The 27,707-nt window shown below is 65.0% G+C and overlaps 1 protein-coding gene across 1 annotated transcript; it reads right to left on the bottom strand.

Moving 5' to 3' along the window:
- Window positions 1-131: 131 nt before the first annotated feature.
- On the bottom strand, window positions 132-22,382 carry AKT1 (AKT serine/threonine kinase 1). The gene is made up of 14 exons (XM_077128381.1): window positions 22,309-22,382; window positions 19,812-19,948; window positions 9,315-9,443; window positions 6,967-7,078; window positions 6,522-6,669; window positions 6,026-6,157; window positions 5,824-5,889; window positions 4,524-4,592; window positions 4,065-4,190; window positions 3,860-3,988; window positions 3,379-3,593; window positions 3,124-3,211; window positions 1,100-1,202; window positions 132-931 (listed from the first exon to the last, which is right to left on the bottom strand). The coding sequence occupies exons 2-14, from the start codon at window positions 19,855-19,857 to the stop codon at window positions 852-854; spliced, it is 1,443 nt and encodes a 480-aa protein (XP_076984496.1). The 5' UTR covers window positions 19,858-19,948; window positions 22,309-22,382; the 3' UTR covers window positions 132-851.
- Window positions 22,383-27,707: the final 5,325 nt, after the last annotated feature.

The raw sequence follows: 27,707 nt of genomic DNA, 5'->3' as shown, positions 1-27,707 counted from the left end.
GGAGCCAGGAGTCTGGCTGCGCCTCACCGGCCACCTCAATGGAGCAGGTGCTCAGTCCTGCTCCCACACACACCTCCCATGGCGCCCCCTCTTCACCCCTTGTTTGGTCTGGAGCAAAACTGGCCACAAACTTGAAAAGCAGTTTTTATTGAAGAATTTGGAGGGAAACTTTCCTATTATAATAGTAAAAATACTCAAGTTGAATGTTGTAAAAAAAAAAAAAAAAACTGTCATGGGCACAGGCGAGGAGGCCCATGATGCCCCCCACAAAGGGAAGTTGGGATTTGGGGAGTGCCCCACAGGATGGGTCATGGGGGAACGAACAGCTGGAAAAATTAAAGCGTCTATAAAGAACAAGTGCTATCAAGGATAAATTCCTGGGAGGGAGGAAGACTGGGGGTACAGGAGGTGGTGGGGAGGGGAGCGCTTTTCCCACAAGATTCAGACCACTTTGAACCTTGTCCCTCGCCAGGCAGGGGCAGGTCCAGCCCCCTGACCCAAGCCAGGGAGCCAGCCTCCTGGCCGTGCCCCCCGACACAACGGTGCCAAGGGGAGCAGGCGGGTCCCACTCTGCTCCCCCTGCACGGGGCTGTAGGAGTCCCCCATGTCTCCTGAAATCAATCTTGGTTGCTTGGAGGGCCAAGGCAGCCGGACGGACTGGATGAAATAAATTAAGCAAGACTGCAGGCTGATTCGCTCCGTAGCCGGCTGGGCCACGGCGGCAGGGACATGAGCGCTTGTCCTGTAGGCGAGGTGTCTCCCGGGGGGGAGGGGATCCAAGGCTCCCCTCAAAAACGAGCGTTCACGGCAGGCCTCCCGCCACGTGGGAGCAGGACCCCGCCGGGCAGCACTCAGGCCGTGCCGCTGGCCGAGTAGGAAAACTGTGGGAAGTGTGGCCTCCGCTCGCTGTCCACGCACTCCATGTTGTCGTCTGTGGGGAAGGCGCGGCTCAGTCCAGGCACCACCTCACCACCCTCCCAGGGAGGCCCTTTTTGTTTTTTTAATTTGAATTTGAAAACATGAGGCCAATAAACGTGGGCAACTGCTGGCCCCCAGACAGCAGCATGGAGGCCAGACGTCCTGGGAGGTCCAGCCTCACCTTGGTCTGGCGGGGTGATGGTGATCATCTGCGCTGTGAACTCCTCATCGAAATACCTGGTGTCCGTCTCTGATGCCACCTGGGGCTTGAAGGGCGGGCTGAGCTGCAGGGGGGATATAGGGGTCACCCAGGCCTGGGCTTCAGCTGGGCAGACTGCCCCAGCAAGACATGAAAGGACCTAAGAAGCACCCCTCAGGCATAATTCTGTGTCCAGGAAGCAGCTGTGCGGGAGTGGGTGGCAGGGGTCTGGATCCGTGTCTGGGGCACTCAGCTTGCCTGTGGGCAGCTGGGGGGAGCCTGGGGAGCGCCCCCTCAGCCAAGGGTAGCAGCCCCTGCAGGTGACAGCAGGTAGTGCAGGCCAGCTCTGCTAGCCCTTCGGGCCCTGGGCAGGAGGGGAACTGTTAACACACACCCCTGCCCTCCCCCTAGGAGTTTCCTAGGAACCAGCAAGGGGTGGATGAAGGGAGGCCTTAGAAGAAGTGCTTCCGAGTGGGTCCCCAGCCCATGTGCTTCTAACATTCCCCAGACTCCATCAGCATCCCTTCCTTACAGGGCCACTTGGCCTGGCTTCCAGGGCCCAGAGCACCGCACCTCTGCCCACGGGAGCCAGAGAAGACGTGCATCTCGGCTGGGCCCACAGAGCAGCCGCCCTTCTCACAGGCCCAGGGAGCAGAGGCCCATGCAGCCCCCAGCCAGGTACCCTGGGAGGGACAAGGGGAGCTGCTCTGCTCAAGCTTGGCCACAAGGTGTCCCCCAAACCTACCAAGAGGCTCTGAGGGCCCCTCCCTGCCCAGCTCCCAACTCAGGAGTTGGAGGTTTAGGGACTGGGCCTCCCTCTCTCCACGTCTCCCTATATCAGGAGCCCAATTCCATACTGCAGCCTTCTTGCCAGAGACCCTGTAGCCCAGAGAACTTGGAGTGCCATGCTACTAAGGACTCTCAGCTGCAGGTCAGAGCAGAGGAAGTAAGCCCTGAGCTGGGGCCTGTCCTGCCTCACTCACAGCTTAAGGACCATGAAGCAAGGACCCAAGATATGAAAGTAACTGCCAAGTGCTGTGCAAAAAGACAGGTCTCAGGTCTTGCAGGCAAGTACCCCCCAGCCCTATACCCTCAGAGGGCAGGTGCCAGAAGGTGGCTGCCCCATGACAGTGACAGAACCTAGCCCTGAGCTGTAGGCAGAGCTGGGCTGGGTGACCCTGGCTTGCATGGAGTGGGGGCTTCCCTCTAACCCCCAAGCAGCTGCATGTGGCCTGAGACTAGTTAGGGGGGTGGGAAGGTGGCAAAGTGGCAGCATGGCCAGGAAATGAAGCACTCAGCCTGTCCTGTACAGCCTTCTGGAGGTCAGCAAGGGGCACTCAGAGGGTAAAGGGCATGTGGGAAGCAGCAACCTCCCTCCATGGAGCCTCACAGGTGTGCCAGAAAGAGAGCTGGTTACCCCTCACCCCCACTCGGTGCACACCCAGAAAGGGCTGGGCTATCACTGTAGCAGGAGAGATTGAGATCAGACAACTAGAAGAACTGGTTGACAGCAAGAAGCAGTGCCCCTATGCCACTTCCTTCCTTCCATGTACAGCATCAGGGAATGGAAGCCTGGGCACCAGCCTGGGACAGGCAGTGATGCTGAAGGGTCTGTCGGTCCACAGCCCCTCCCGGGACAAGGAAGGCAGGCAGGATGTAGGGCCTTTGCAGGTCTCTGGCTCAGACACCACCAGCCCACTGGGTGGGCATGAATCAAATGAAGCCCTCTCTGTCCTTGGGGCTGCTGGTGGGGGGTGGGGTTGGGGGAGGCCAGGTCAATGGGGCAAGAGTGTGCTAGTGCGGGGTTGTGTGCATGTGAGTACAGGTGGGTGTGCTCACGTGTGCTAGCACACGGATGAATGCGTGTGGGCTCACAAGAATGAATCCTGGGGCAGGCTGTGTCTGTGCATATATGCGGTGGTGTGTGTGAGCGCAGCTGTGTGTGCAGCGTTTGGACTGCATGAGGGGAGTGGGGGGGCTGTGGGTGTGCAAGGCGCGGCACACACCTTCTTCTCGTACACATCCTGCCACACGACACTGGCGAAGAAGCGGTGCTGCATGATCTCCTTGGCATCCTCAGAGCCCCCGCCGAGCCTGGGGCAGGACACGGGGGGCCAGGCATGGGTGTGGGGACCACGCTCTGGACAGCTGCGCTCCCCACTCCCCCAGCCCCGGGGCAGCCATGGGTGGCACCACACGAGGGCCAAATGCCCCCGCCTGGGCCCAGGCCTGGGGTGCCAGGAAAGGTTCGCGCCCCCCACCTCTGCTTGGGGTCCTTCTTGAGCAGCCCCGAGAGCAGGGACTTGGCCTCGGGGCTGAGCGTGCGTGGGAAGCGGATCTCCTCCATGAGGATGAGCTCGAAGAGCTTCTCGTGGTCCTGGTTGTAGAAGGGCAGGCGGCCGCACATCATCTCATACATGACCACGCCCAGTCCCCACCAGTCCACGGCCCGCCCGTAGTCGTTGTCCTCCAGCACCTGGCGGGGGGCGGCCGTCAGCAGGGAGCCCCGGGGAGGGTGTGCTCAGAAGGGGGGGCCCGCTCAGATGGGAGGTGTGCTCAGAAGGGGGCGTTGATGAGATGTGCAGGGCGCACTCAGAAGGGGGGTGCGCTCAGAAGTTGGGGTGCACTCATTAGGGGGAACAGGGCACGTTCTGATGGGGGATTGTGCTCAGAAGGGAGAGTGGGGCGTGCATTTGGCCGGGGGGGGGGCACACGTAGCCAGGGGGCGCTCAGTGAGGGCACCTCGGGGGCCAGGTATTCGGGCGTCCCGCAGAACGTCTTCATGGTGGCACCGTCCTTGATGCCCTCCTTGCACAGCCCGAAGTCCGTGATCTTAACGTGCCCGTCCTTGTCCAGCATGAGGTTCTCCAGCTGCGTGCAGAGGCCAGGCTGGGTGAGGCTGCGCCAGCCCCACCCCCACCCCGTCCCACCCTGGGGCCCCACCCACCTTGAGATCCCGGTAGACCACGTTCTTCTCCGAGTGCAGGTAGTCCAGGGCCGACACCACCTCGGCGCCGTAGAACCGGGCCCGGTCCTCAGAGAACACGCGCTCCCGGGACAGGTGGAAGAACAGCTACAGGGGGTCAGGGCTCAAGTGACCGGGCCAGGGACCCTCCTCCCACCACCCATCCCCCCACTGCGTGCCAGCCCCAGGGGAGGGAGAGCTCAGCTCAGAGAGGGGCAGCCAGGCTCAGGTGTGAGGCTGGTCGTGGCAAAGCCTGGCACCCGAGCTGGGTACCACGGCACACCTGTCCACCCATCTCCTCCACCTTGGCTTATCCAACCTGCCCCCTCCACCTGTCCCTGGGCACCTGACCCTGCCCCTGCCCAGGCCCTGCCCCACATCCCTGGCTCCTCCAGAAAGCTGCCTTCTGGGTGGGGGTGCCCTCCCAGCCCCAGGCCCTACCTCGCCCCCGTTGGCATACTCCATGACGAAGCAGAGGCGGTCGTGGGTCTGGAAGGAGTACTTCAGGGCCTGGAATGGAAGTTGGGCTAAAACGCCGCCCCTCTGGCCTGACACCAGGCTGCCCTTTGGCTGGGCCCTGGCAGACCTGTAGATGGGCTCAGGGCCCCATGAGGCCCGAGGAGGCCCCACACGCCTGGTTTTAAGACAAGCCACAGATGCCCCGAGACGGCAACTTCCCCCAGGCCACACACCCAGCTGGGAGGTGCAGGGTCAGGGCCAAGGCTCCAGGGGAAGGAGGAGGTCCTTGGAAGGGGCTCCCGGCATGGGGACCACCCACATGGACAGGAGATGCTGGCTCTAAGGCCCCAGAAGAAGACAACCCCAGCTTGGCCGGGGCCCCAGATTGGGGCTGCCTCCTTCACAGCACCCCAAGGCTTTGCAAAGGGGAGGCACCCCCAGGGATGACCCCTGCCCAAAAGATGGAGCCCCAGTCCTGGGGAGCACAGATGGAGAAAAAGGCTTCAAGACTGCCACAGGCGGCCGGTGTGCAGTGGGGGCTCCTGAGATGCCTGCAGAGAGCGGCGCCGGGCTGTCGGGGACACCGCCCAAGGCCCAGCTTCTTATCCTTCACCAAGACAAAAGGAAAGGCCGGCACGCAAAGGAGGCAGAACCGCCACAGCGGGGGCCTGGGCACCGCAGGGCCTCCACGTGCTGCTGTCCTTGTGAAGACACTGGGTGTTTCCCACAACAAAGAGTTTTAAGGGACAAAAAAGGCGGAAAACCAACACGTCCTCTCCCTGCTCTGGATTAGCCAAGGCCCATCTTGGGTGAGGTCACCTGGTTGGCAAAAGGTGACTCGGGACCTGGGGGGGCTTCCCCAAGGAGCCCCCTGCGGCGGGCCAGTGTTCCCCAAGAGTCGAGTCCCACCTGGGACCGCTGACCGCCTCCTGTCCCCAAGCCCAGCCTGGAAGCAGAGGGGCTGACCACACCTGCAGGATGGGGCCACTCAGGGCCTCGGGCAGAGTGGGGGACACCCAAGACCCCGCCTTCCCCTGCATATGGGGGTGGGGAGCGCTCCTCCCCACTTGGCCCTCCGTGGGATGCTGAGCACCTCCCACCCTGGGGTGAGCAGGTCCCCATGTTTCAGGGCAGCCTGTGCGAGTAACTGCCCACCCCCAGCCTCACTGATTTCCCAGCCCACCCGGAGCAAACAAAGAGGCGAGTCTCGCCCACCCCTTCAGCCAAGTCAGGGCCCAGGGGGGCCAGGCTGTGCCAGGAGCAGCCCCAGGGAGCCTCTCACCGTCAGGAAAGGGTGCCGGGAGTTCTGGAGGACACGGTTCTCGGTAAGTGTGTGGGCCACCTCGTCCTGCAAGAGAGGCCCCGGGGGGGAGCAGGGGGAGGGGAGGAGGGGATGAAGGGGGAAAGGTAAGGGGTGGGGAGTGGGGGTGGGGGCGGCCCATCCGGGCTGAGCCCCGGCCCGCTGCCCAAGGCCGCGCCCTCACCTTGGCCACGATGACCTCCTTCTTGAGGATCTTCATGGCATAGTAGCGGCCTGTGGCCTTCTCCTTCACCAGGATCACCTTCCCGAAGGTGCCCTTGCCCAGCAGCTTTAGGTACTCGAACTCGTTCATGGTCTGCGGGCCGGGGCCGGCGCCCAGGGTCAGGGCAGGCAGGGCCAGGCCGTGGGCTCTTGCCTGTCCCCGCCCTCGGGAAGCTGAGCTGGAGCCAGGGCCCAGCTGTGCAGGCCGCAGCCCCGGGAGCTTGAGGGTCTCCAAGCATGGCCAGGAGCGGGGCCTCCAGGCTCACGCAGATCCAGGCCCAGGGAGGGCGGGTGGCTGTGCCCCAGCTCTGGGCAGGTGCACTTTGGTGTACGGTGGCACCTAACAGGACGGGGGCTTCCAGAACCCAGAGGACAGGGGCCCTGGCCTGCTGTCGGTCAGCCTGGGCGGTGGCTGGGAAGGGGGCCAGCGCCTCCAGGAAAGGGACTGCGGGGCTCACCACGCGGTGCTTGGGCTTGGCCAGGGCCACCTCCATCTCCTCAGCCCCTGAGCTGTCGCTGGGAGAGCCCGACCGGAAGTCCATCAGCTCCTCCTCCTGCTTCTTGAGCCCATCAGCCACTGTCTGGATGGCCGTCGTCCACTCCTCCCTGCCAGGTGTGCCAGGTGAGCCCGCCAACCCGCCCGGGCCCGGGGCCTCGAGTACACCTTTGCCACCATTGCCCGCTCGGCCTGCACTGTGTGGGGCTGGGCGCCACCTCTCCACCCCCCGCCACCCCCCACCCCCGGCTCAGAGGAGCCATCAGAGCCCTGCAGCCCCTGGCACCCAGTCCACCCCATGTCCAGGGTGGAGAGTTCCTGGACAGCAGGAACACTGAGGCCCAGCCCTGCAAGGGCACCCCCAGCCTTGCTGCCCGCCACCTGCCCGCCTGCGAGAGCCGTCGCACCGCTCCTCAGGCGTCTCCACGTGGAAGGTGCGCTCGATGACCGTTGTCCACTGCAGGCAGCGGATGATGAAGGTGTTGGGCCGTGGCCGCTCTGTCTTCATCAGCTGGCACTCTGGGGGCCAGGGGCCAGGAGCCTTGAGCCCAGCATCCAGCTGGGCAACCCCACTGCTCCCCACTGTGGGCCGCAGACCCCCATTGCCCCCACTGCAGACCACACCCCCCCACCACTGCCCCCTGCTGCAGACCACACCCCCTCCCGTGCCCTGCTGCAGACCACACACCCCCACTGTGCCCTGCTGCAGACCACAGATGCCCACTGCCTGTACTGCAGACCACATCCCCCACCACTGCCCCCTGCTGCAGACCACACGCCTCCACTGCACCTGCTGCAGACCACAACCCCTACTGTGCCTGCTGTAGACCACACCCCCCACCACTGGCCCCTGCTGCAGTTCACACGCCCCCACTGCCCATGCTGCAGACCACACCCCCCACCACTGCCCCCTGCTGCAGACCACACCCCCTCCCATGCCCTGCTGCAGACCACACCCCTCTCGTGCCCTGCTGCAGACCACACACCCCCACTGTGCCCTGCTGCAGACCACAGATGCCCACTGCCTGTACTGCAGACCACACCCCCCACCACTGCCCCCTGCTGCAGACCATATGCCCCCACTGCCCCTGCTGCAGACCACACCCCCCACCACTGCCCCTGCTGCAGACCACACCCCCCACCACTGGCCCCTGCTGCAGTTCACATGCCCCCACTGCACCTGCTGTAGACCACACACCCCCACTGCGCTCTGCTGCAGACCACACACCCCCGCCCACCTGCCGGTGAAGCCCCGGCTTCCAACACCCCTAACCTCACGGCCTCTCCTTTGGCCTCCACCTCGGCCCCTCTTAAAACCTGTGTCCCTCCTGGTAAAATGTGGCAAGGACTCCTGTTTCAGCTCTAACACTACGCTCTGAAGCTGTGGGGCACCCCCACAGGCATGTCTGGGGTGGGTCAGCTCAACCGCAGGCTGACATCCCTCCCTGCCCCTTAGGCTCCCTCCTGAGCTCCCAGCACAGGTCCAGCCTGGATGCCAGTGTGGCCAGCATGGCCAGACAGTTGGGAGCCTGGGGGTCCCAGGGCAGGGCTGGCAGAGAAGGGGCCAGCTTGGCCCGCCCAGCACAGGCCCAGTGGCCCCTCCCTTCCCTGTGGAGGCCCTGGCTGAGGCCAGCTCAGCCCTGCCACCCTCAGGCTTCCCATCTTGGCAGGTGGCTGGAGAACTCAGCCACCCATCTCCAGGCCCACAGTGGCTGGGGGGAAAGGTGCACACAAGTGTGTGGCACACATATCTGTGCGGTGTGCCAAGCCACCTGACATTCCAACACCTGGCCCTGGCAAACACTGAGGGCCTGGCCGACTCAGCAGAGCGAGCGAGCTGCCAGATCTGCTGGCTTGAGAGGGGGCTCCAGGCTAGTGTGTGTTACCCCAGGCCAGGGTGGTAGGAGATTCGAGCCTGCCAGGCCTCTGGGGTACCCACACAGAGCCTGCCTGTCCCTGGAATCCATCAGTGCTCTACCGGCAGCCCCTGCCCCCTGCCCCCGCATGGCAGCCCCATCTCCTGCACCTCCTCTCCGACTTCCCTGCTCAGGCAGCCCCTCTGAACATGTTGCCTCTCCCGTCCCGTCACCTCACCTCCCCCAGGATAGGGGCCCCGCCTCCCTGCAGCCCCCAGGCCTGGCTACCCCAGGAGGGCTGGGCCCATTTCTGTTCCCGCCCCATGGCACACCTGCTTCCTAACCCTGAAGACCACCCCACAACCAGGGAGCCGCAGGGGAGATGCTGAGACGCCGCAGAGCTTCTCATCGCCCAGCAGGGCCGCGAGACTGGAGAGTCCTCGCAGTGCTGCTGCCTTCTGGTCTCCCCTCACCCCAGGTGTCCCCCACTCTATCAGGCTGCCACATAGCTGCTGGGCCTGAGGCTCGAGGGGCTGAAGAGGGTAATCAAGGGTTCAAAGACCCCCAGGTACTGGTAAAACCCCCCGAGGACTTGCCCCAGGCCGGGGCCTCTACTCCTGCTCAAACTGGAGCCCGCAGAGCAGGTCCCACCAGCCTTCTCTCACCCATACCCCTCACAGCCCAGGGCTGGGCAACCAGGCTTGCCCCAGACATGGGGGCCACCCGCCCTGGACTCAGAGGCCACCTGCCCCAGACATGGAGGCACAGGACAGCTCAACAAGTGGTGCTTAGCCACCTCCTGCCCATACCCAGCCAGGGGCTCCCCTTGGCCCTCACCAGTGCCGGCCCAGGCCCAGGCCCCCCACTTGATATGAGCCGGGGTGCCCAGGGACACTCACGTGCCACGGAGAAGTTGTTGAGGGGAGCCTCCCGCTGGTCCACATCCTGCGGCCGCTCCTTGTAGCCGATGAACGTGCCATCACTCTTAAGCAGGAAGTAGCGTGGCCTCCAGGTCTTGATGTACTCACCTGGAAGGGGTGTGGGTGTGAGGGGCCGCAGGCCGGCCGGACCCCGGGCGCAGGGCTGCACCCTACACCCACTGGAACCTGGAGGAGGTGTCCCGAGTTGGGTGGTCCCCAGAGCCAGTGGCACCTGCTCTGGCACTGGGGACAGCTGCTGGCCTGCAGGGCCAGCCAGGAGATGGCCACAGTTACAGCCACAGCAGGAGCCCGTAGGGCTGGCCAGGCATATGCAGAGGAAGAGCAGGTGCAGAGGGACCCAAGGAATGGTCTAGTGGACACAAGGGCAGCTACAGCAGGCCCAGTGTTCTGCAGCTGGGTGGGTCACCCCTACCCCCTTAGGGACAGGACAACTGGACATGCGGTCCAGTGGTCCCAGACCAGTGGGCAAGAGGCCTAGTCAGGGAGCCCCAGGGTGCCGAGGGTGGACGGCCCCCAGCCAAGATGGCGGGCCACAAGACATCCAGCCCGTGTCACCCAGGAACGACGGGAAGTCCTCCCTGAAGTTTTGCACCATCAGCCGTAAACAGGCATTTGCTCCTAGGAAAGCGAGCAGCTGTCCTCTGTGATGTTCCAACGACTGTCATTTTTCATCCTGACACCCGGAACAAACAGAGCATTTGCATTTTGCCTAGCAAGGAGCCTGCACAGCGCCGGGGATTTACTAATTGGTAACTGCTTCATCCAAGGGGCCCGGAGGCGGAGGCAGGGAGGGGAGCAGGAGACAGGGACAGGGGCAGGGTATCCCAGGCCCTGAACCTTGGGTCCTGTGGGACGTGGGGGACTGGCGAAGTCCCCACCGCCTGGTTCAGTTCAGGGTTGCTGGGTAAGGCTGAGCCCACTGGCCCTCCCCAGTGCACAGAGCACTTCTAGGGGAGCCAGGTACCCCTTGCAGGTGTCCCAGAGGTCCCCGGGCCATGGGGATTCTGGCACCAAATCATTATGCCTCCCCGGGGCCACATGCAGGCATGTGCTGGGCAGCCCCGTACCCTCAAAAAACAGGACCGGGGTGGGGGGCCAGGACAACGGCCCCCAGACCCTCTTCCTGTGGCTGGGACACCCACCCACCCACCCTCTCGGGCCTCAAGCCCACTGGGCATGGTGGGGTCTGGAAGGGGCCATGAGGGCTGGGCTTGGGGGAAACCTTTATCCTAGCCACCTCCACCTGCAGACGAGCCTGGGGAGCCGGGCGGGGCAGCAAGGGGTCTGCAGGTCCTGGTGGAATGCCCCTTGGCAACCTCCAGTCCCCACACCCTGGAGGCAGGACCAGGCCCCAGTCTGCAGGGGCCACTCCCCACCCACAGGAACAGGGGGAGCAGAGCCTGCCTCCACGGGAACTATCAAACTTGTGGCAGGCCCCTCTGGGTGCCCCTTCTCCCTTGTCCACATTCCTTGAACAGTCGGTGACATGTCCACCCTGCCAGGAAGCCCCACCCTGAGTCCCCAGGGCACCCGACACCCAGCCCCCAGACCCCATATCTTCCCCTTCTGGCTCTCATGACCATGTGGGGAAAAGAGGGTCCTGGGACCCCACAGATGTGACCCCCCACATTTAACTGGGGCCTCCGACCAGCTCACCCCACTCCTCCAAGCCTGTGGGCTAGGGTCGACACCTGCTTCTACCCAGGCCTGGAACCCTCCCTCGCCGCACTGCACCCCCAGCTCTCCGCACACCCCCCACCCGCCACAGTCCCCCAGTCCCCCAACACCCCCACCCCCACTGCTGGCCGCAGGGGTTCCATGAGAGCCAGCCAAGCTCGCTCCTGTAGGGGTCTGCCCCACCCCGGCGCAGGCTGGCGCTGTCGGCCCTGATGGAGAGGCTCCCCTCGCGCCAGCTGCCGCTCCCCGGGATGCTAACTGAGCACAGAGAGGCAGGAGCCTGCGCCGCGCCACGGAAATTCATCTTGATTTACCAACTGCCGCTCTCACAAGCCCAGTGCAGCCCACCTGCACCCCCACACCAGGCTGAAACGCGCTCCCCACCTCCCCATCCCCACCCAGGGTGGGCCTCTGAGCAGGGCCCCCCGAACTCTGACACCTGCCCCCACCAGCTCTCAGGGTTCCTGGGTCTGCCGACACCAGGGGCCAGGAAGGGGCTGGGGGCACATGCCCCACCCCCACCCCCCGAGCTTCCCAGGGAGGATCCCGGGTCTCAGCACCCCACTGCCCCACACCTGGCATCCCACAGCTGAGCCAGGGCAGGGCACTGGGAGCCAAGAAGGGACAGATGTGCCTCAGGCTCCTCACCCCATCCCCACACACAGGCCGCTCTCAAGGAGGTATGAGGATCCTGGGGCAGGGCAGGGCGAGGGCAGAGTCTTGGGGTGGGGACTGGGCTCGGGGCAGGGCCTAGGACACAGACCCTCCCTTCGTGGCCTCTCTGCCATGAACCCCGGGCTGCAACTCGTATCCCCAAAGGGTCAGCTGGGCAGGCGTCCGGGACCCTGGGGTCCAGGCTCACTCACAGGTCTGGGGTGATCCAGGGCATGGCCTCCACCAAGCAGGACCTCCCCTTGGACCTGACAGCACTGTGGCAAGAGCAGCCGGGCCACGCTTGCCTTCCCACGGCTCTGCAGCCAGTGGGGTGCCACACCCCAACCCCACTGAACGTGAGGGCCCCCGCCGTACCTACTGTAGCACAGAGCCAGCGCAGCCCTCGCCCCCACGCTCACCCCGATGCCAGCTTACAGACCGAGCCTGGGAGGGCCCCCAAAACCTACACTGCCCACATTTCCACTGGGAAGGCCAGGACAGGTGCCTGCTGGCCCAGGGGCTGCGGCCTCTGGGCGCTCGCCAAGCCTGCCCAGACCTGGAGGTGCCAGCGGAAAGGGCTGGAGGAGGGCACTGCCCTCACCCAAGGGCCCTGGGCAGGCAGTGGGGGCCAGCAGCCCCAGGTCCCAGGCTAGGGGAGGGCAGGAATCAGGAGAGGGATCCTCGGCCCTGCAGACCACCCACATCCCAAGACTGCGTCTCGTCCAGCCCCCTCAGAGAAGGGCACCCAGGCCCCACAGGTGAGGGCTCCACGGTGTGGGCTGGGGGCAGGTGGGTGGTGGCACAGCCCAGGGCTGACTGCCACCTCCTCCCGCCCCCACAGCAGCCCCAGGAGGCCCCCCACCATCCCACCCAACCTTCCTGCCGGCTCACCCCCCGGAAGGGGCTGGAGGACCCTCCCCGGACTCCCCCACCTGGCCTCCTGCTGGGTGGTGGGCAGCATGGGGAACAGACAGAGAGCTATGGCCTCTCCCCACCACTGGGTCCCGGGCCTCAGGGGCGGGGCTCGTACACCCCGGGCAGCCCCCACAACGAAGCAGGGCCATGACATGTGTCCCACAGCTGTCCTGAGCCGTATGGGGGCTCCCTGGGATGTACCCCAGCCCAGGACTGACCCACTGCGGGCAGCAGGGCCCAGCCGCCTGAGCCCCACTGCCCGACACACTCGGCAAGCCCCCACTTTGGGGGAAACTGCTGGATAGGCACTTTGCTACCGTGGTGCGGGTAGTGGCGGGTGGTGGCGGGTGGCGGCTGGCCCGGCGCCAGGTGGCCCCGAGCTGTTTCTCCACAGCAAAGCGAGCCCCAGCAGGCCTGGGGAGCGGGCGCCAGCTGACAGCGGCCACCGCGCAGCCCCCTGCTGCCACCACATCCATCCGCATGCCAACAGCTGCCGGGCCCCCATTTACCTTCTCCAGCACATTGAGCAAACCACCCTGCTGACGGGAGCCCAGCAAGGCCAGGCGGCCTCGGCGCAGCCGGCAGCAGCAAGCGGGCAAAGGGTGGCCAGTGGGTGTTGGAGGAGCAGCAGCCCGGCGGTGGGTGGACAGTGGGTGGGTAGTAGGTAGTAGGTGGGTAGGGAGTAGCAATGGGTGGACAGTGAGTGGCAGGTAGTGGGCAGTAGGCAGTGGATGGGCAGTGGGCAGTGGGCAGGTGGTGGGGAGGCTGTGAATGGAGGCCAGGCAGTGTGCAGCAGTGGGTGGGCAGTGGTCAGTGGGCAGTGGATGGGCAGTGGGCGTCACATGGGCAGCAGGCAGTAGACATCAGGTGGGCAGGCAGTGGGTGGTGGCAGGCAATGGGTGGGCAGTGGGCAGCAGTAGGCAGTGAGTGGTGCCAGGCAGCCTGCAGCAAGCTCCTCTCCAGTTGTGGTTCCAGGACTGCCTGTGCCCAAGTGGGGACCATCTCCTTGCACCCCTACTGGGCATTGGTCACAGGCTGGTGCCTCACAGAGAATGAAGCCCTGTGGGGGTAGCAGAGGGGAGGGGAGGAGAGGGGCCTGGGTCTGTTGTTGGGGTAAATGAAGCCGACCAGCTCCTGGGCCTTTGGGCCCCTCACTGGGTGTCTTTGGGGGGGTAGGGCAGGGCAAACAAGAGCAGAGGTCATGTGCTCCCCAACCCAGAACTGACTCCCTCAACCCAGGAGGGTGGCACCACCATACCCACTAGCTCCTGAGGTCCAGATAAGGGGACCGTCACAGTCACAGGGGTTGCTTGGCCCTTGCTGGCCCCAGGCCTTGGCCCCAAGCCTCTCACAGCCGGCCCCAGCCCCACGGCCCTGAGCCTTATGGGAAGCAGGTACTATCCTGGTAACTTTCTGTAGACTCACAGCAGCCTTAAATCTGTCCTAAAAAGAGAACTCCTCGGTTCCAGAGCCCTTCCTGGCTGGCTCTACCTTAAAAGAGAGAAACTCGGATTGAAGGACATTCAACTAGCAAGAGATCCAAAGACAACCACACACAAACGCAGCCAGCCTCACATGCCCCAGGCCACGGGTGGAGGGCACAGACCCCACGCCGCTGAGAGGCCAGGACGCAAAGTGGACAGTGGCCGTAGCTGGCCGGCGCTGGGGTAACCAAGCAGAGGGGTTTCTTCTTGAGGCAAAGAAGGTCTAAAGTTGACGGTGGTAGGGGCACACTGCCCTGAATGTACTGGAAGCCTCGAGTGAGCCCTGCCAGCTGCTAGACTGTATGGCATGTGAACTGCACCTCAATAAAGCCATTAACTCTTTTGGGAAGAAAAAAACAACAAAATCTGGGCAGAGAAGGGCTGTGGGTGGGGGGAAAGGAGGGCTGGGCTGAACCTCATGGTAGCCCCAGGGACCCCAACCCGCACGGGGTGAGCCCGTGGCAGAGCCGGCAGGGTGTGGGAGTGGGCACAGGGTGACAGCCGCCTGGCCCCAGCGGGGAGGCCTGCGGGCAGGGCTGGCCCCGAGCCTGGCCAGGGTGTGCCCGGCAGAGGGGACGCCGACGGCAGCAGGAGCCAGCTCCCCCGCGCTCCTCAGCCCTTCTAGGAACCAGCACCACACCCTGAGGGCCGGCGGCGGGGTTGGGCAGGGTCTCGGGGTGCGGGCTCCCACAGCTCCCCACCTTCAGGCTGCTACGGGAGCCGGCGCAACCCCCCAGGACAGCCTCCTGCCTCTGTCTCCTCCCCTCCCCGGGACCCCCATGCGAATCCAGCCCCTGCAGCCACGCTGCTCAGGGAGGCCCGAGCCAGGAAGACAGAGAGACGGGAGGGGCTCGCCCGCCAGGCCGGCCTTGGCAGGGGGCAGCGACCCCTCCGCCGCCGGTTCGAGGTTGCCTGGGCTTCCTCTTTTGTTGTTTGTTTTTGAAGGGAGAACTCAACATACTCACAAAACAGGAAACTTGGCCTGGCCTCGCGCGCGTCCCCCCAGGCCTCCCACGGCCTCCCCCAGCTGGCCAGTCCCCGTCCCCCCACTGCCACCAGGTCTCCCCCATGCTGGCTGCCCCTCAGGGGTGGGCCCAGAACAGCACTCACTCTACACAGGGGTCTGAGGAGCTCTGCTTCCCCCACCCTAAGCAGGCACTCCCCCTGGCCCCAGCCTGTCCCTCTGTCAGGGACCACTCAGACCAGGCCAAGGCTTTCTCCCAGCACCACACCCCATGCAGGCCCTGGCACCTGTGCTGACCTACCCCGCCACGCCCCTCGCGGAGGTTACAGCTTTGCACGAATTCCCTCAGGAGCCCAAGTGGCCTGCAGGGACAGAAGCCACCTGGACGTAGCCTAGGGCCACCCTGCACCTGACATCCAGGGAACCTAAGGCCCGATGGGGTGCAGCGTCGATCCTGCCAGCGCCACCAGCTCCCACACCTAACACTCCCCACAGACGTACCTACCGTGCCGGCTCAGTGAAACCAAAGTCCCACCCCCTCCAAAAGGGAGATGTGGCCACAAGGCTGCACCCTCCAGGGGCAACCCGGCTGGACAGCAGGGCCACAAGAGGACACTGCACCTGCCCGAGCCAGGGACAGTGAGCTGTGGCACCTGTCCAATGTGGGGAAGCAGTAGGCACTGAAGCTGGCACCGAGGGGATGCACTCGGGGGCCTCCAGGACTGAGGGCTGGGGCCTCGGGCCATGAGTGCTTCCAGCAGCGCAACCAGGGGTCACGCCCAGGGCCTGAAACTGGGGGGGGGGGGGCATGTGTTAGGACTGGGGTGGCGAGGCCCTGGATGCACCAGAGAGCTAGGTAGGTCAGCTGCAGCCCCCAGGGTAGGGGACCTCACACCCCAGAGGCTCCCCTCAATGCCAGCCATTCTTTACCCCAGGCCCACCCTACCCGCCCATCCTCACAAGCCACGGCCCCCTCATCCTCTGCACCAACATCCTCACTTGTGCCCTGGGCCCTTGGATCCACCTGCCTGTCCACAGGCTGGGGATGCCCACGAGGCCCCCCTGGCCAGGGTGGACAGTGCCAATAGCCCTAAGAACATGCGGGGACCCCAGCTGCACTTGGGGCCAGATGAGAGAGGATGTGTGGCACAAGGCCCAGGGGCCAAGGGACTCTGGAGGGTGCACCCCAAACAGTCCACAGACTGTGGGACCCCCACTCCAAAGACTGGTAGCAGGAGACCTCCACCAGGGGCCAGCCATACCTGCTAGCTCAGGGGTGTCATCTAGTTTAATGTCAGCAGAGCTCACGGAAGAGAGCAAGTGTTTGGAAGTGTGAGCTTTCAGCAGCCCTGAGCCACAAGCCCACCACAATGGCCGGAGCTGCCCGTGGTGTCTACCTCTCTTGGGATGCGTCTGCCTGCGCCCGGTCCCTGCAGACCAGTGCCCTGCTGATAGATGGGGCCAGGGGCCCGGGGCCAGGGGCTCCCCTAGGGTTTGCCAGAAGATTGAGGCAGGGCCTGAATCTGGCCTCCCAGGGCATGTCCCCCCACCACCCACCGGGGAATCCCCAGGATGGGCATTCCCCTCCCTGGCACCCACCCTGCACAGACCACCCCTCACCCAAACAGTTGTGGGGAGACGGGCCCCTCAAGAGCAGTAGCAGTGGCTGCAGGGAGGCCGGGGCACCTCAAGAGCAGCAGAAAGCAAGGAGAGACACGTGGGGATGTGCTGGGGGCTAAGAGGGGTAGAGCTGGAGTCAGTTGCTTCTCTCTGTCTCCCTCCCGCAACTGCTTGCAATCAAACCTCCGGCCAGGCCTGGGCATCCAAGAAGCCAGGAGAGGTTACCCTGAGCTGGCCCTGCTGGCCCCACCGAGGACAAGATGGGGGGCGGGGCCCAGCCTCCCCGCAGCCACCGCCACTTCCAGGCCAGGTCTAGGTCCCCCCACCCTCCCCACCCGTGGGCACCCCCACCAGGAGCCAGCCCCGCCAGAGACCTCTCCCAGCCCCTCTCACTCCTGGTGTCGGTGTCCCTTCCTCCCTGGGTCTCTCCTTCTGCTGCCCCCAAGAAAGGCTGTAGGCCAGGGCAGAGAGGCAGCTAGGGGTGGGGGCTTCAGAGGGACCCTGGCTGGGACGCAGGTTGGAAGCCGCTGGCTGTCAGGATGAGAGGGAGCAAGACTGGGGGACCAGGACCTTGAAGGAGCCTGGGTACCCCCCACACAACCACCTGCCACACCGTACCACCTCGACTCCACCCCAATGCCAATGCCCCAGCCGCGGGGCCACAGCACAGCCACACCAGAACTCCCTATGCTCTGCCCAACTGTCCCCCCTAAAAGGAGACTTTCCCATCTCGGGAAGTGGCACCTTGACTGCCCCCAACATCTAATCCAAACCCACCTTTTCCCCACCTTTGCCAGGACAGCAAAGCAGTGGCCATCTGCTGCTTTGGAGAACTTCTGCTACCATCGGAGGCGGCCAAAACGTGACATGCGGCCAGTGTGGCTCAGCAGGGCAGGGTGGGAGCCCCTGTTCCTCCCTGCCAGCCCCAGCTCCTCCCCACGAGCCCCAGCTTCTCCTGGCCAGCCCCAGCTTCTCCCCACTCAGCCCCAGCTTCTCCCAGCTCCTCTAATGAGCCTGGCCCCTGCATCTGCAGCTCCCTATTCTAGGGCTTCATCCAGGGGCTCTTCCATAGGCTTCCCTGTCCGAGACAGCCCCCCATGTGCCTGCTGATGTATATGGGGGATTCACAGCTTGTCTCCCCACCGGGCAGCTCCACAGAGCCTCAGTTACTCCAAAGCCCACATCACACAGGAAGAGGCCAAGCATTTGTGGGGGAGAAGGAACAGATGGACAAACAGACAGATGGATGGAAGAGACCACAATGGACAACAAAAATGGCAGCAGGAAAGGGCAGGGGCAAGCAGGGAGGCTGCCAGGGCAAAGCCCAGGGTCTCCCAGCCCATGCAGATCCCTAGGGCTTGCTGTCCCAGAGGAACTAGCCTCCTCAGGCAGACAGGGCAGCGGGAGGATGGGCACAGGGCCTGGACCCAGAGCAGGACGCCTGCCTGCACAGCTCCTCGAGACAGCAGGGGGTGGACCACACCTGGCCCAAGGATGTGCCAGTACACCATCCACTCTCTGCCACACCACCCCACCTGACACCACCTGGATGCCCCCTCCATGCGGGACCTATGCGGCCAGGGGGAGGGCAAGGACACACCTGCACAGCAGCTTTTCTCCGTTGGGGCTGGGGCCAGGGCAGCAGGACCTGGAGGCTACTGAGCCCGGCCAGACCCCCATCAGGGATCCCCACAAACCATCTTTAACTCCAGAAGGCCCTTGCTGAACTGTCACCCCCATTGTTTGGAAGGGGAAACTGAGACCCAAGATGCTAAATCAACTCACCGAGTCACACTGGTGGAACTGGGCTTCTAACAGGCCCAATTCCCTCAGTTCCTACCCAGCCACGCCATGAGCTGTCACTTGTAATTCACCCAGGCACCAGAGGGAGGCCCCAGCCTGAGTCCGGCTGGCAGGTGGATGCCCTAGGGCCTAGGTGTCTCCTGGGTCAATCCTTAATCTAATGGTCAGTCAACAAATAAGCTCCAGGCAGTACTCTCTGTTCTGTAGTGCAGCCACCAAGCTCAGTGAGAACACAGGGACCAGAGCTATGGCAGGGGAGGGTCTTCCCCCAACCAGAGGGCCGTGAGGGAAGTCAGGCAGAGCAGGACCTTCGTGAGGGTCCCCAGATACAGGAGGGAGGACTTCCTGAGGGTATGGGGAGGGGTGAGCACTGGGAGAGGGGACTGAGAAGCTAGGTGGGTGCTAGGGAACTCCTATTCATCCTGCAAAACCTTGTGTCTCATGACTTGCCCTGCCTCCCCATCTATTCCATCTATGTCTGAAGTTCCCTTACAGCCCGTGGGACCCTCAGGGAAGGGTCCCTTACACCATGAGTGAGGAATGGAGAACTCCTGGCATGGGACGGCCAGAGCTGTGGGAGGGAACAGGTCTGAAGGAAGAGGAAGTCGATGGGGGGAGGAGTTGGCCAATCCCCACATTGGGCAGGAGGGAGCAACTCACTAAAGCACAGGGACACCAGGCCCTGGCCAGCTGGCAGGCCAGAGTGACAGGATAGCCTGTCCATCCCATTCCCGTCCCCGCCAAGAGAGAACAGACAGAATGGGGCGGGGGGACTACGGGAAGGTTAGGGGCCATACCTCCTTTCTACCAGGCCCTTGGTGGGCCCCTTGGGTCCAGGTGGGTAAAGAGAAGGGCAACTGGGTGGGAGCCTGGCTTCAATGCAAACATGCCCCGCACCCGGGTCCCAGGGTTGCTGCGGCTGCCCACCGCCAGCTCAGACCCAAGGCAGGCACCGGGCCAAGCCAAGCAGCCCTGCCTGCCCTCAGGAGCCCTTGGGCCGTGCCCCAGGCTGCAGTGTGCCAGGCCTTGGAACGCCTCACTGTCCTCGCTGCCTTCCAGGAAAGCCGGGCGGGAGGCTGGCAGCCGCTCCTCCAACCCACCCACCCACACCAGCTAGGCGGCCTCTCTGCTGGCCAGTCTGTAGGCTGAGCCTTGGCCCCTCAGTCCCTCAAACCAGGCGCCCCTCGAGGCTGTGACCCCAACGCCACGAGGGGATGTGGGGCCCTAGATGCTCACCCCAGCCAGGCCAGAAGCCTCAGAAGGCAGCCCGCCTGGTGGCTCCGCTCAGGCTTGCAGACCCAGGAGCCCCCCGCGGCGTCCGCGCCCGCATGCACTGACCTCGCTTGTGGAGCCAGCCCTCCTTCACGATGGCTACGTCACTCATGGTGCCCAGCTCTGCAGCCGCTGTGGCCAGACGTCACCCTCAGGCTCCTTCTAGGACCAGGTCTCCAGAGCCCAGCAGGCCTGCCCTCACGCTGGGGGAAGCAGAGAGTGGGTGAGGGTATGTCCTGCATTCAGGCCAGCCCCTCTGTCCCTGCAACCACATCCTGCGCCCAGCTCACCTCAGGGTCCCAGCTTCGGCACAGCCTTCCAGCTCTTCCCCTCCACTTTCTCTCTCCCCAAAGCCCTGCTCCAGCCTCATGTTCCCCTCTGACCCTGCCCCCTGCCCCCTGGGCTGGGCACTCCTGGCCTGAGCTTCAAGCCCCTTTAGCTTCCCTCCCCCAACCCCCAGACTTCGGGTCCTCAGCCACGCCCCTGTGGGCCTTGCCCATCCCCTCCTTCCCTGGTCCCCGTCCCCAGAGGACCCTCCCAGCCCATCCCAGCCTCCCGAACCTGCCAGCCCCAGCGTCCAGGCTGCCCCAGCCTGCCTCCCCAACGCCTTGGCCACGGGTGCCCGTTAGTTCTCCTTGCCCGGGCTGCTTCTACCCGGAGGCTGGGAATCCCGGCCCAGGCTGGGGCACCGCCGCCCTGAGCCCCAGACTGGGGAAGGAGAGAAGCTCAAACATGAAGAGGACTGAGTTGGGAGCACAGGCAGCTGGAGCAAATGAGAGCCCAGAGTTGTCCAGGGCGGCGTGAAAAACCTCGCCACGGAAACCCCCAGGCCCCTCCTAAACCACAGCCCCTGCCAGTCTGAATCTGGTTCATTCATTCGGCCCATGTGTGCCAGGCAACTCTGGTTTTGCCAGGTCCAGTGCTGGGACTGAAGGACAAACAGAGGTTCAGACTGGTCCTGTCAGTGAGGGGCACCCAGTCCAGGATGGTTACAGACCCATAATCACAGCATTCAGAGGCAACAAAAGGGGAGGGGGGCACAGTACAAACGGCAGAGCACTGGCGCCTGCCCCACGGCAGCCCACCAGCCAGCTCTCACTCAAGCAGACACGCTGGCCATGGATTTTGCGTGGCCTTCTCCACCACTCCCCTGCTGGATGGACTCCTAGGCATCCCTCAAAACCCAGATTCCATGTCACCGGCTCTGGGCATTCTGGGAAAGAGCACTTGGCATGCTCTTCCTCTGGGCAGTCCTCTGCTACCCCTCTAGATGGGCACTCCTGAGGGCAGGCTTGGAAGAAACTCTCCCCTGGGACCCATCTAAAGCAGCAGGGAGGGCCACAGCCCATCTCCAACACCAGACCCCCAAGAGGGCCGGGCCCAACACACTTGGCAGGCCATGGGCAGTGAGACTGTAGGACACTGGTACCAAGAAAAGTGCTCTGAGTCACAGCACAGTGAGCACAGAGGGTGCTCTGCTGAGATTTGAGGGGTACTGCCCAGAGGCAGGGGACTGGACTCACCTCCCAATACCCCCAACCCCAGCCCCAGGCTGTAGGACTCCAGCAGACATGCTCCAGGACTGGTACCGACGGAGCTGGGCAGCTGCCGAGAGCCCACCAGCCCCTGTGCGTGCACTCAGGGTGGCATGTGCACAGCTGTACAAGCTAGGCAGCCGCAGGGCAGCAGAACACCCCAACTTCCCGGGCATTATGGCTGTCACAGCTTTCCTCTTACACTCCAGGCTCTGTCACAGCCACCTTCCTCTGCCCTGAGACACAGTGGAAATGGGTGTTCAGCTGGGGGGCAGGAACGAAGCTCCCTTAGAGAAGAGCAGCTCCTTCTGGAGCAAGCTGGGAGCCCAGGAGTGAATGTGGGGGCCACTTCGGGCCCCTGCGTCTGCCCACCAGGACAGTATTCAGGACCGTTCTGGCTGGGGAGAGTCATCGACTGCCCCAGGACCCCTCAGTCTAGGTCAAAGCCACAGTGTCCTCCAGGCTCCAGCATCAGCGATGGGTAGGCAGCACCCCCAGAGCCCACTACAGCAGGAAGCAGTTGGGGGCCCTGGAGGAAAGGCCCCAGCCACGGGAAGGGAACTGGCATGGGGATGGGGGGTAGCAGTATCCCTGGTGGGCTAGCCTGGGCATCGGGCCACCGGCTACAACTTCGGGGCTGGGGGGAAATGAGGTCTCGTCCCCACTGGCAAACTTGAACGCGGGCTCGATCCAAGCTTTCTCCTCACGCTGCCCCAGTACCGCCGGGACCCGCCTTGCCGGCCAGGCGTCCCGCTGGTGCCACGGCCCCCCAGGCCCCCAGGCAGCGCCCGGCCCCGGCTCCAGGCTGCCCCGCAGAGCCGCCCCCCAAGGTCACGGGGGAGAGGCAGGCCGGCGGGGCCCGCAGCCCCGGCCGCCCGCGCCCTCCCCGCGCCCTCCCGCCCGGCGCCGCTCGGCCACTTCCTGCTCGGGGCCTCCATTCCGGCTGCGCCGCGGCCCGCGCCCGCCCGGGAACAAAGCGCCCGGCCCGCGCGGGACATCCGGGCCCCGCCCGCGCCGAGGGGACTCACCGGGTGCCGCGTCCAGCGAGCGCGGGCCTAGCCGGGCCGGAGCCTCCGGCGCCCGCCGCTCCGCATCCCCGGCCGCGCTCGGGCCCGGCGCTTGGCGGTGCGGGCGGGGAGGCCGCGGCGGGCGGGCGGGGGGCGCGCTGCCTCGGGCCGGGCCTCGCCGCCGCCGCCGCCGCCGCCCGGGCCTCGGTGCTCGCCGCCGGCTCCGGCCGCTCGGGGCTGCGCTGGCTGCGCTGGGCCGGCCGCCCCCGCCTCGCTCCTCCCGCCGCGGCCTCCCCGCCCTCCGCCCGCCTCCCGCCGCCCGCCGCCCGCCTCCCGCCTCCCGGAGCCGCCCGCCCACATCCGCCTCCGCCGCCCCCGCCGGCCCCAGGGAGGGCGGCAGCGCCCGGTGGGCACCCGGCTGGCCCCGCCGCGGGGACCGCACAGCCGGGCCACAAGCCGCAGACTCTCCAACCTCAGTTTCCCCGTTTGTAATGCCAAAGCTGCTCTGACCCTGTGAGGACAGGCAGGCAGAGAGTAGTCTCACTTTCATTCTGTGCCTGCTCCAGGCAGGGTGCTGGGGGCCTGGGGGCCAGAGGCCAAGTGGAGGGGGCCCTCCAAAGCTGGCATGCAGTTCCTACAGCCAGGGGCTGAACCCCTTCATCTAGAACTGAAGGGCCCTGGGAGGGGAGCCCTGGTCCCCTAGAGAAGGGCTGGAAGCAAAGGGGGCTTAGGAAGGGGGCTGCATTCTCCCCCACACACCTCCTGGCCGTGCCTGGATCGGAGCTGGGTGCAGATAGCCAGAGGGACTGGGGTCCTGGGTGTTTTGGGGTTGGGGGCTACAGCAGACTCAAGAGTAGACTCCTGAGACAGTGCAGGACCCTGCTGAGCCCCAGGGGGGCTCCAGGCATCCCAAGTCCACTGAAGGGCAACTGGGGGCTGGCCGGAGGCAGGGACTCCAAGTGGGATTCTGAGGGTGGGAGTGAAGCCCCCTCTACCTGCAGGGCACTGAGGGTAGTGGCCAGCCCCAATACCTCCCTGAGCTGAAGTCTCTCCAACAGTTGACCAACACCCCCCACCCCCACACACACACACACCCCGAGCCTCTGGGCTGGTGATAATCTTTGGTAAAAGGAGGGCTCCAGCTGAGTCACCCAATGAGGTTGGTAAGTATTTGGGGATGGGTGCGGGTCATTTTTGTTTTTCATCTGGGGTCAGAGTTCAGTTGGTGGGGATGGGGGGTGAGGTGAGGCAGGCAGTCTGGGCCAGAGGCTCACCGTGGACCAGCTTCCGGGGCTCTGGCCTTGCCTCTGGGGGCTAACTACGGAGGGACTGGGGCAGGCAGGGAACATCCTCTGGGTCCTGGAGTCTCATCTGACACCTATGCTCACTTCCACTCCCCCATCCCCTCTCCCCAGCACAGCTGGCCCAGCTCCGGCTGTGTAGGCCCAGGAGGGGCCATCTAGGTCAGAGGTCAGGTCAGAGGTCAAGTCAGAGGTCAGGTCAGAAGCTGGGCCCGTCTCTGCCCTGAGGCTTGCCCCCCACAGCCTGGGTGTCCTGCTTCTGTGTCTTCTATCCCTTACTCACTGGTCGCACCTGTCCACTGCTCTCCAGTTCCAAGGAGGCTCTTCCTCGTCCCCTCCTGCAGTACACTAGATGCCCCCCCCCCACCGCCCCATCCTTGCCGGTTGGGGGAAAAAAGCTGAGGGGTCAGCCGGGAGGCTGGGGACAGGGGCCTGGGGATGGGAGGCTGAGTGGCCACTCGCGGGCCTGGAGGGCGCCCTCTCATGGCAGAGACTGTGACTGCCCAGGCCACCTTCCCTGCCTGCCTGGGAAATGGCATCCGGGCCAGAGGTTTCACTGTTGGTTTCACTGGCCAACTTGCTCATTGCTCTCCCTGAACCCTGTACCCATCAAGCCTCACACCCATCCCTTCTGGCCTCCCAGAGAAAAGGCAGACGCCCCTCCTCAAAGACACCCCTCTGCCCTGCCCCTCCCCAGACTGTCATAAGGAGAGGGTCCACATTGCTGGGACCACCAGAGCCCTCCTTGGCCAGGTGTTTTCAACAAAAACTGCTGCCTACTCCCCCACCCCATCCCGAGGGCGGTGCATGGGTCTCCTGCCCTGTCGCCTCCCGCAGCTGCTGCCCGCTGCCCTGGGACAGGACTACATATTCTTGGCAGCAGCTGCAGGGCGGGGCCTCAGGGCAGCCCCCAGGCCAGATGGTGGCCTGCGGACACGTTTAGGGAGGCTCTGCTCACACTGGCCCATGCTGGTGGCTCTGCCACTGCTTCCACACTGGTCTGGAGAAGGGGTCCCCCAAGGTTCACAGACCACGTGGCCTTGGACGGCCCTTCCTTCAGGCTTGGGAGGCAGACCCCACCCCCATCCCCAGGAGTGCCCGCCGCCCAGGCCCATGGCCAGGCTCCTGCGGCAGCTTCCAGACCTGTCGATTCCGCTCCGCTCCACATCCACAACCCCTGCCAAGCCTGGGTCCCCTTGTCCCTTTTCTGTGCCCCAGGGCCTCTTCAGCTGCATCAAGGAGTTGTCAGCCGGGGCCCCAACGTGGCCTCCCAGCCTCTTAGGGCCCAGGGCCTGGGGGTACAGCTCCTGATGGCTGGGCTGCCATGGAGGGCAGCAGGACACACAGACACCAGTAACAGAAAGCACCACTGTACATCCACTCAGCAGGTATTGGTGAGACCCACTAGTACCGGGCCGACTTTTTAAGCACCAAGGATGCGACAGTGAACAAAATCCAGGCCCTTCCTTCCACAGGGAGATGGGGGGCAGGGCAGGGGAGAGAAGAAAGAGCAAGGACTGACAGATACTGTGACGCACTAGAAGGCGGAGGCCCATGAGCGGAAGGTGGGGAGACGCAGGCTGGGGAGAGCGGCTGCAGAGTTAAGGAAAAGTCATTCTCCCAAGGGGACATATGAGCAGAGCCCGGGAGGGGCATTCTGGAACCTCTTGAACAAAGACCACCCTTGCTCCCGTTTCACGGATTAGGAGATTAAGGCCCGGCAGGGTTAAGGGTCGCAGCCCAGGCTGGGAAGGGGTCAGAGGCAGACCTCAGGGGCACCTGTGCTCAGAATTCCTGGAACTCAGCTATTCCTGTGGGGTGGAGGTGGGGGGTAATCATTCAGATGGAAGGGGGAGAGCTGGGCTCCCCACCCGGACAGAACCAGGGCTCTGCTGTCCCTCAGCTGGCTGCAAAGGGAGTGGTTCCAGGGGCCCAAGCTGCAGCTGCCAGATTTAACAAACAGAAACCCAGGGTGCCTGGTGGAATTTGAATTTGGATAAACCACAAATTACTTTTCATTGCAGTTTGTGACCTTCCCTCCCTAAAGATGGTGGGATCTATTAGCTAGGCAGGCCCCAAGACCTCCAAGTGCCCCAGGACCCCCAAGTACCAGGCCCCTGAGTAGCCCCCTGCACACCTCCCCTCTCCCTCCTCCTGGCACCCCTTCCTCCAGGGTCAGGGAAGGGTGCTTGCAGGCTGCACTCCTCCTGTCTCTTCCTCTCCCCACCCCCCTCCTGTCCTTGGAAATCAAGTCCTCCTCCAGCCCTGTTCTCAACACAAGTCCAGGGCCTGCCTGGGGACTGCACCAGCCCCAGGGGCCACCCAAGCACTCCCATCGGCCTCCATATGTGGCTCCCCAGGGGTGGGGTTCAGGATCAGACTGGGGGGATTGGCCCCAATTCACAAGGCCAGCGGCCCTGTGCACCTTACCTACCCTACCGGCCCAAACGGGAATGACACGAATAACCAGCTCCGCGGATGCGCTTAGCTGGTGTCTTCGAATCCGCCACGCCTTGCCGCGGGAAATGGTCGCGGAGGGCCGTGCACCCTTACACCCCACAGTGGGACCCCAGCCTCTCCAAACTCCTCTCCCCGCAGAACTAGGTGTTCCCTCCCACGCCTTGGCGCTGCCCCTTCCACCCCGGCCGCCCTGCCCCTGGGGAACAAATCCCGCGGGGCCGCCTGTCTCTCCCAGGACGCTGGTGCTTCCGCCCTGGGCTCTCGAGGCACCTCGGTCTCCCGCCCTCACTGCGTTTTCCCGCGTCCCGCCGCGTCTGCTGCGGCTGGTGCTTTCCCCGTGCCTCTCGGACAAAACCTGGCGCACCTGGCACCCAGTAGACTTTCGGTTAGGGTTTGCTGAGAGGGTGGGTGCCCCCTGTCCTGGACCTCAAGGTCGAGATCCCGCTTGAGTGTTTGGACGCTTCAGACCAAGGGACGTCATCTTTTCAAAATTTAAGAAGCCGCCGCCCCCTCTCGGATCCCAGGGCCGGCGCCCTGCGTGGTGGCGGGAGACCGGGGCCCGGGTGGCTGCGCCCTTGAGTGACCGTCCCGATGCGCAGAGGCGGTGGGGCGGGCTCTCAGGGGTGGGAGTGGGGTTCCTCTAAAGACGGGTGCAGTCGGGACCCCCGGGAACACCGAGGCGGAGGCGGCAAGTATCGCGAGAGGGTCCCCCAACACACCGCACCCCGCACCCGGCCCCCTGCCGCGGGCCCCAGCTGGCGGCGAGAGGGGACCAGGCCGGGTGGGAACGCGGTGGGGCGAGGCGGCCAAGGAAGGGGCGGCCAGGATGACCTCAGCGGTTCCGTCGCTCCGGGAAGTCGCCTCGACCCGCCCCCTCCAGCCCCCGCCCGAGTTTCGCTCTCTCCCGGGCGGGGCGAGTGGCGGGCGGGGCCCAGCCGGCCAAGTTGGAGCGCGTCCCGCACCCACCCTCCCCGCTACCCGAGCGCCCTCCCCGCCCCTCCCGCACCCTCCCCGCTTCCTGAGCGCCCTCCCCGCCGCGGCGCGCTGCCCGCAGTTCCTTGCGGGACCCACGGGGCGGGCGCGCGGCGGCCGGAGAAAAACTTGGGGCGGTGGAGGTGAGCGCAGGGGGCGGGCGCCAGGCTCTGCCCCGCCTGCCGGGCCGGCTCCCGGGCCGCGCTGCCATAAATGGGGCCGGCGGCGGCGGCGGCGGCGGCGGCGGCGGCATCTGGCGGGCCGGGCGGACAGCTGGAGGCGGCGCGGAGGCGGGGAGAGCCGCGGGGACAGAGCTCCACGCCTTCGGCCCCGCACTCGGTCATTCGCGCCGCCGGGCTCTCCGGGCGTCTGGGGACGGCGGCCCCAAGCCGAGCGGAGAGTGGAGTTAGGCGCGTCCCGACGGGGAAGACACGCCTCGGGACCCCTGCCCTCCACCCGGCTCCGCCCCGCTCGGCTCCCGTGGCCCGCGCTTCGGAGTGGCTCCTGTTTACTTTCGATCGGGTTTTTCCTGCTCCGGGGCAGGTGTCCCGGGCGGCTCCCGGCGGCGGGCACTTACTGCGGGAACACGGGAAGGGCGCCTCGGGCTGCCCAGGGGCGAGCGGCGCCGTGCATCTCCAGGCGCGCTCACGGGCGTCCCGTTTGTGCCCAGGGGATGCCGGCGGCGGC

The sequence above is a fragment of the Tamandua tetradactyla genome, chromosome 14 (genome assembly GCF_023851605.1).
Source record: "Tamandua tetradactyla isolate mTamTet1 chromosome 14, mTamTet1.pri, whole genome shotgun sequence".
Classification (NCBI taxonomy): domain Eukaryota; kingdom Metazoa; phylum Chordata; class Mammalia; order Pilosa; family Myrmecophagidae; genus Tamandua; species Tamandua tetradactyla.
The sequence above is the reverse complement of the archived record's forward strand: the minus strand, read 5'-3'. Positions and strand labels throughout refer to the sequence as shown.

Bases quoted from the DNA above. Each gene is read 5' to 3' on its own strand.
- AKT1 (XM_077128381.1), bottom strand. From the start codon at position 19,857: ATGAGTGACGTAGCCATCGTGAAGGAGGGCTGGCTCCACAAGCGAG. The intron at 6,158-6,521 runs GTGAGCCCCGCA...CCCGGCCCGCAG, and splicing joins CCAAGCCCAAGCACCGCGTG to ACCATGAACGAGTTCGAGTA. The intron at 5,890-6,025 runs GTGAGGGCGCGG...CCTCTCTTGCAG, and splicing joins AGGAGGTCATCGTGGCCAAG to GACGAGGTGGCCCACACACT.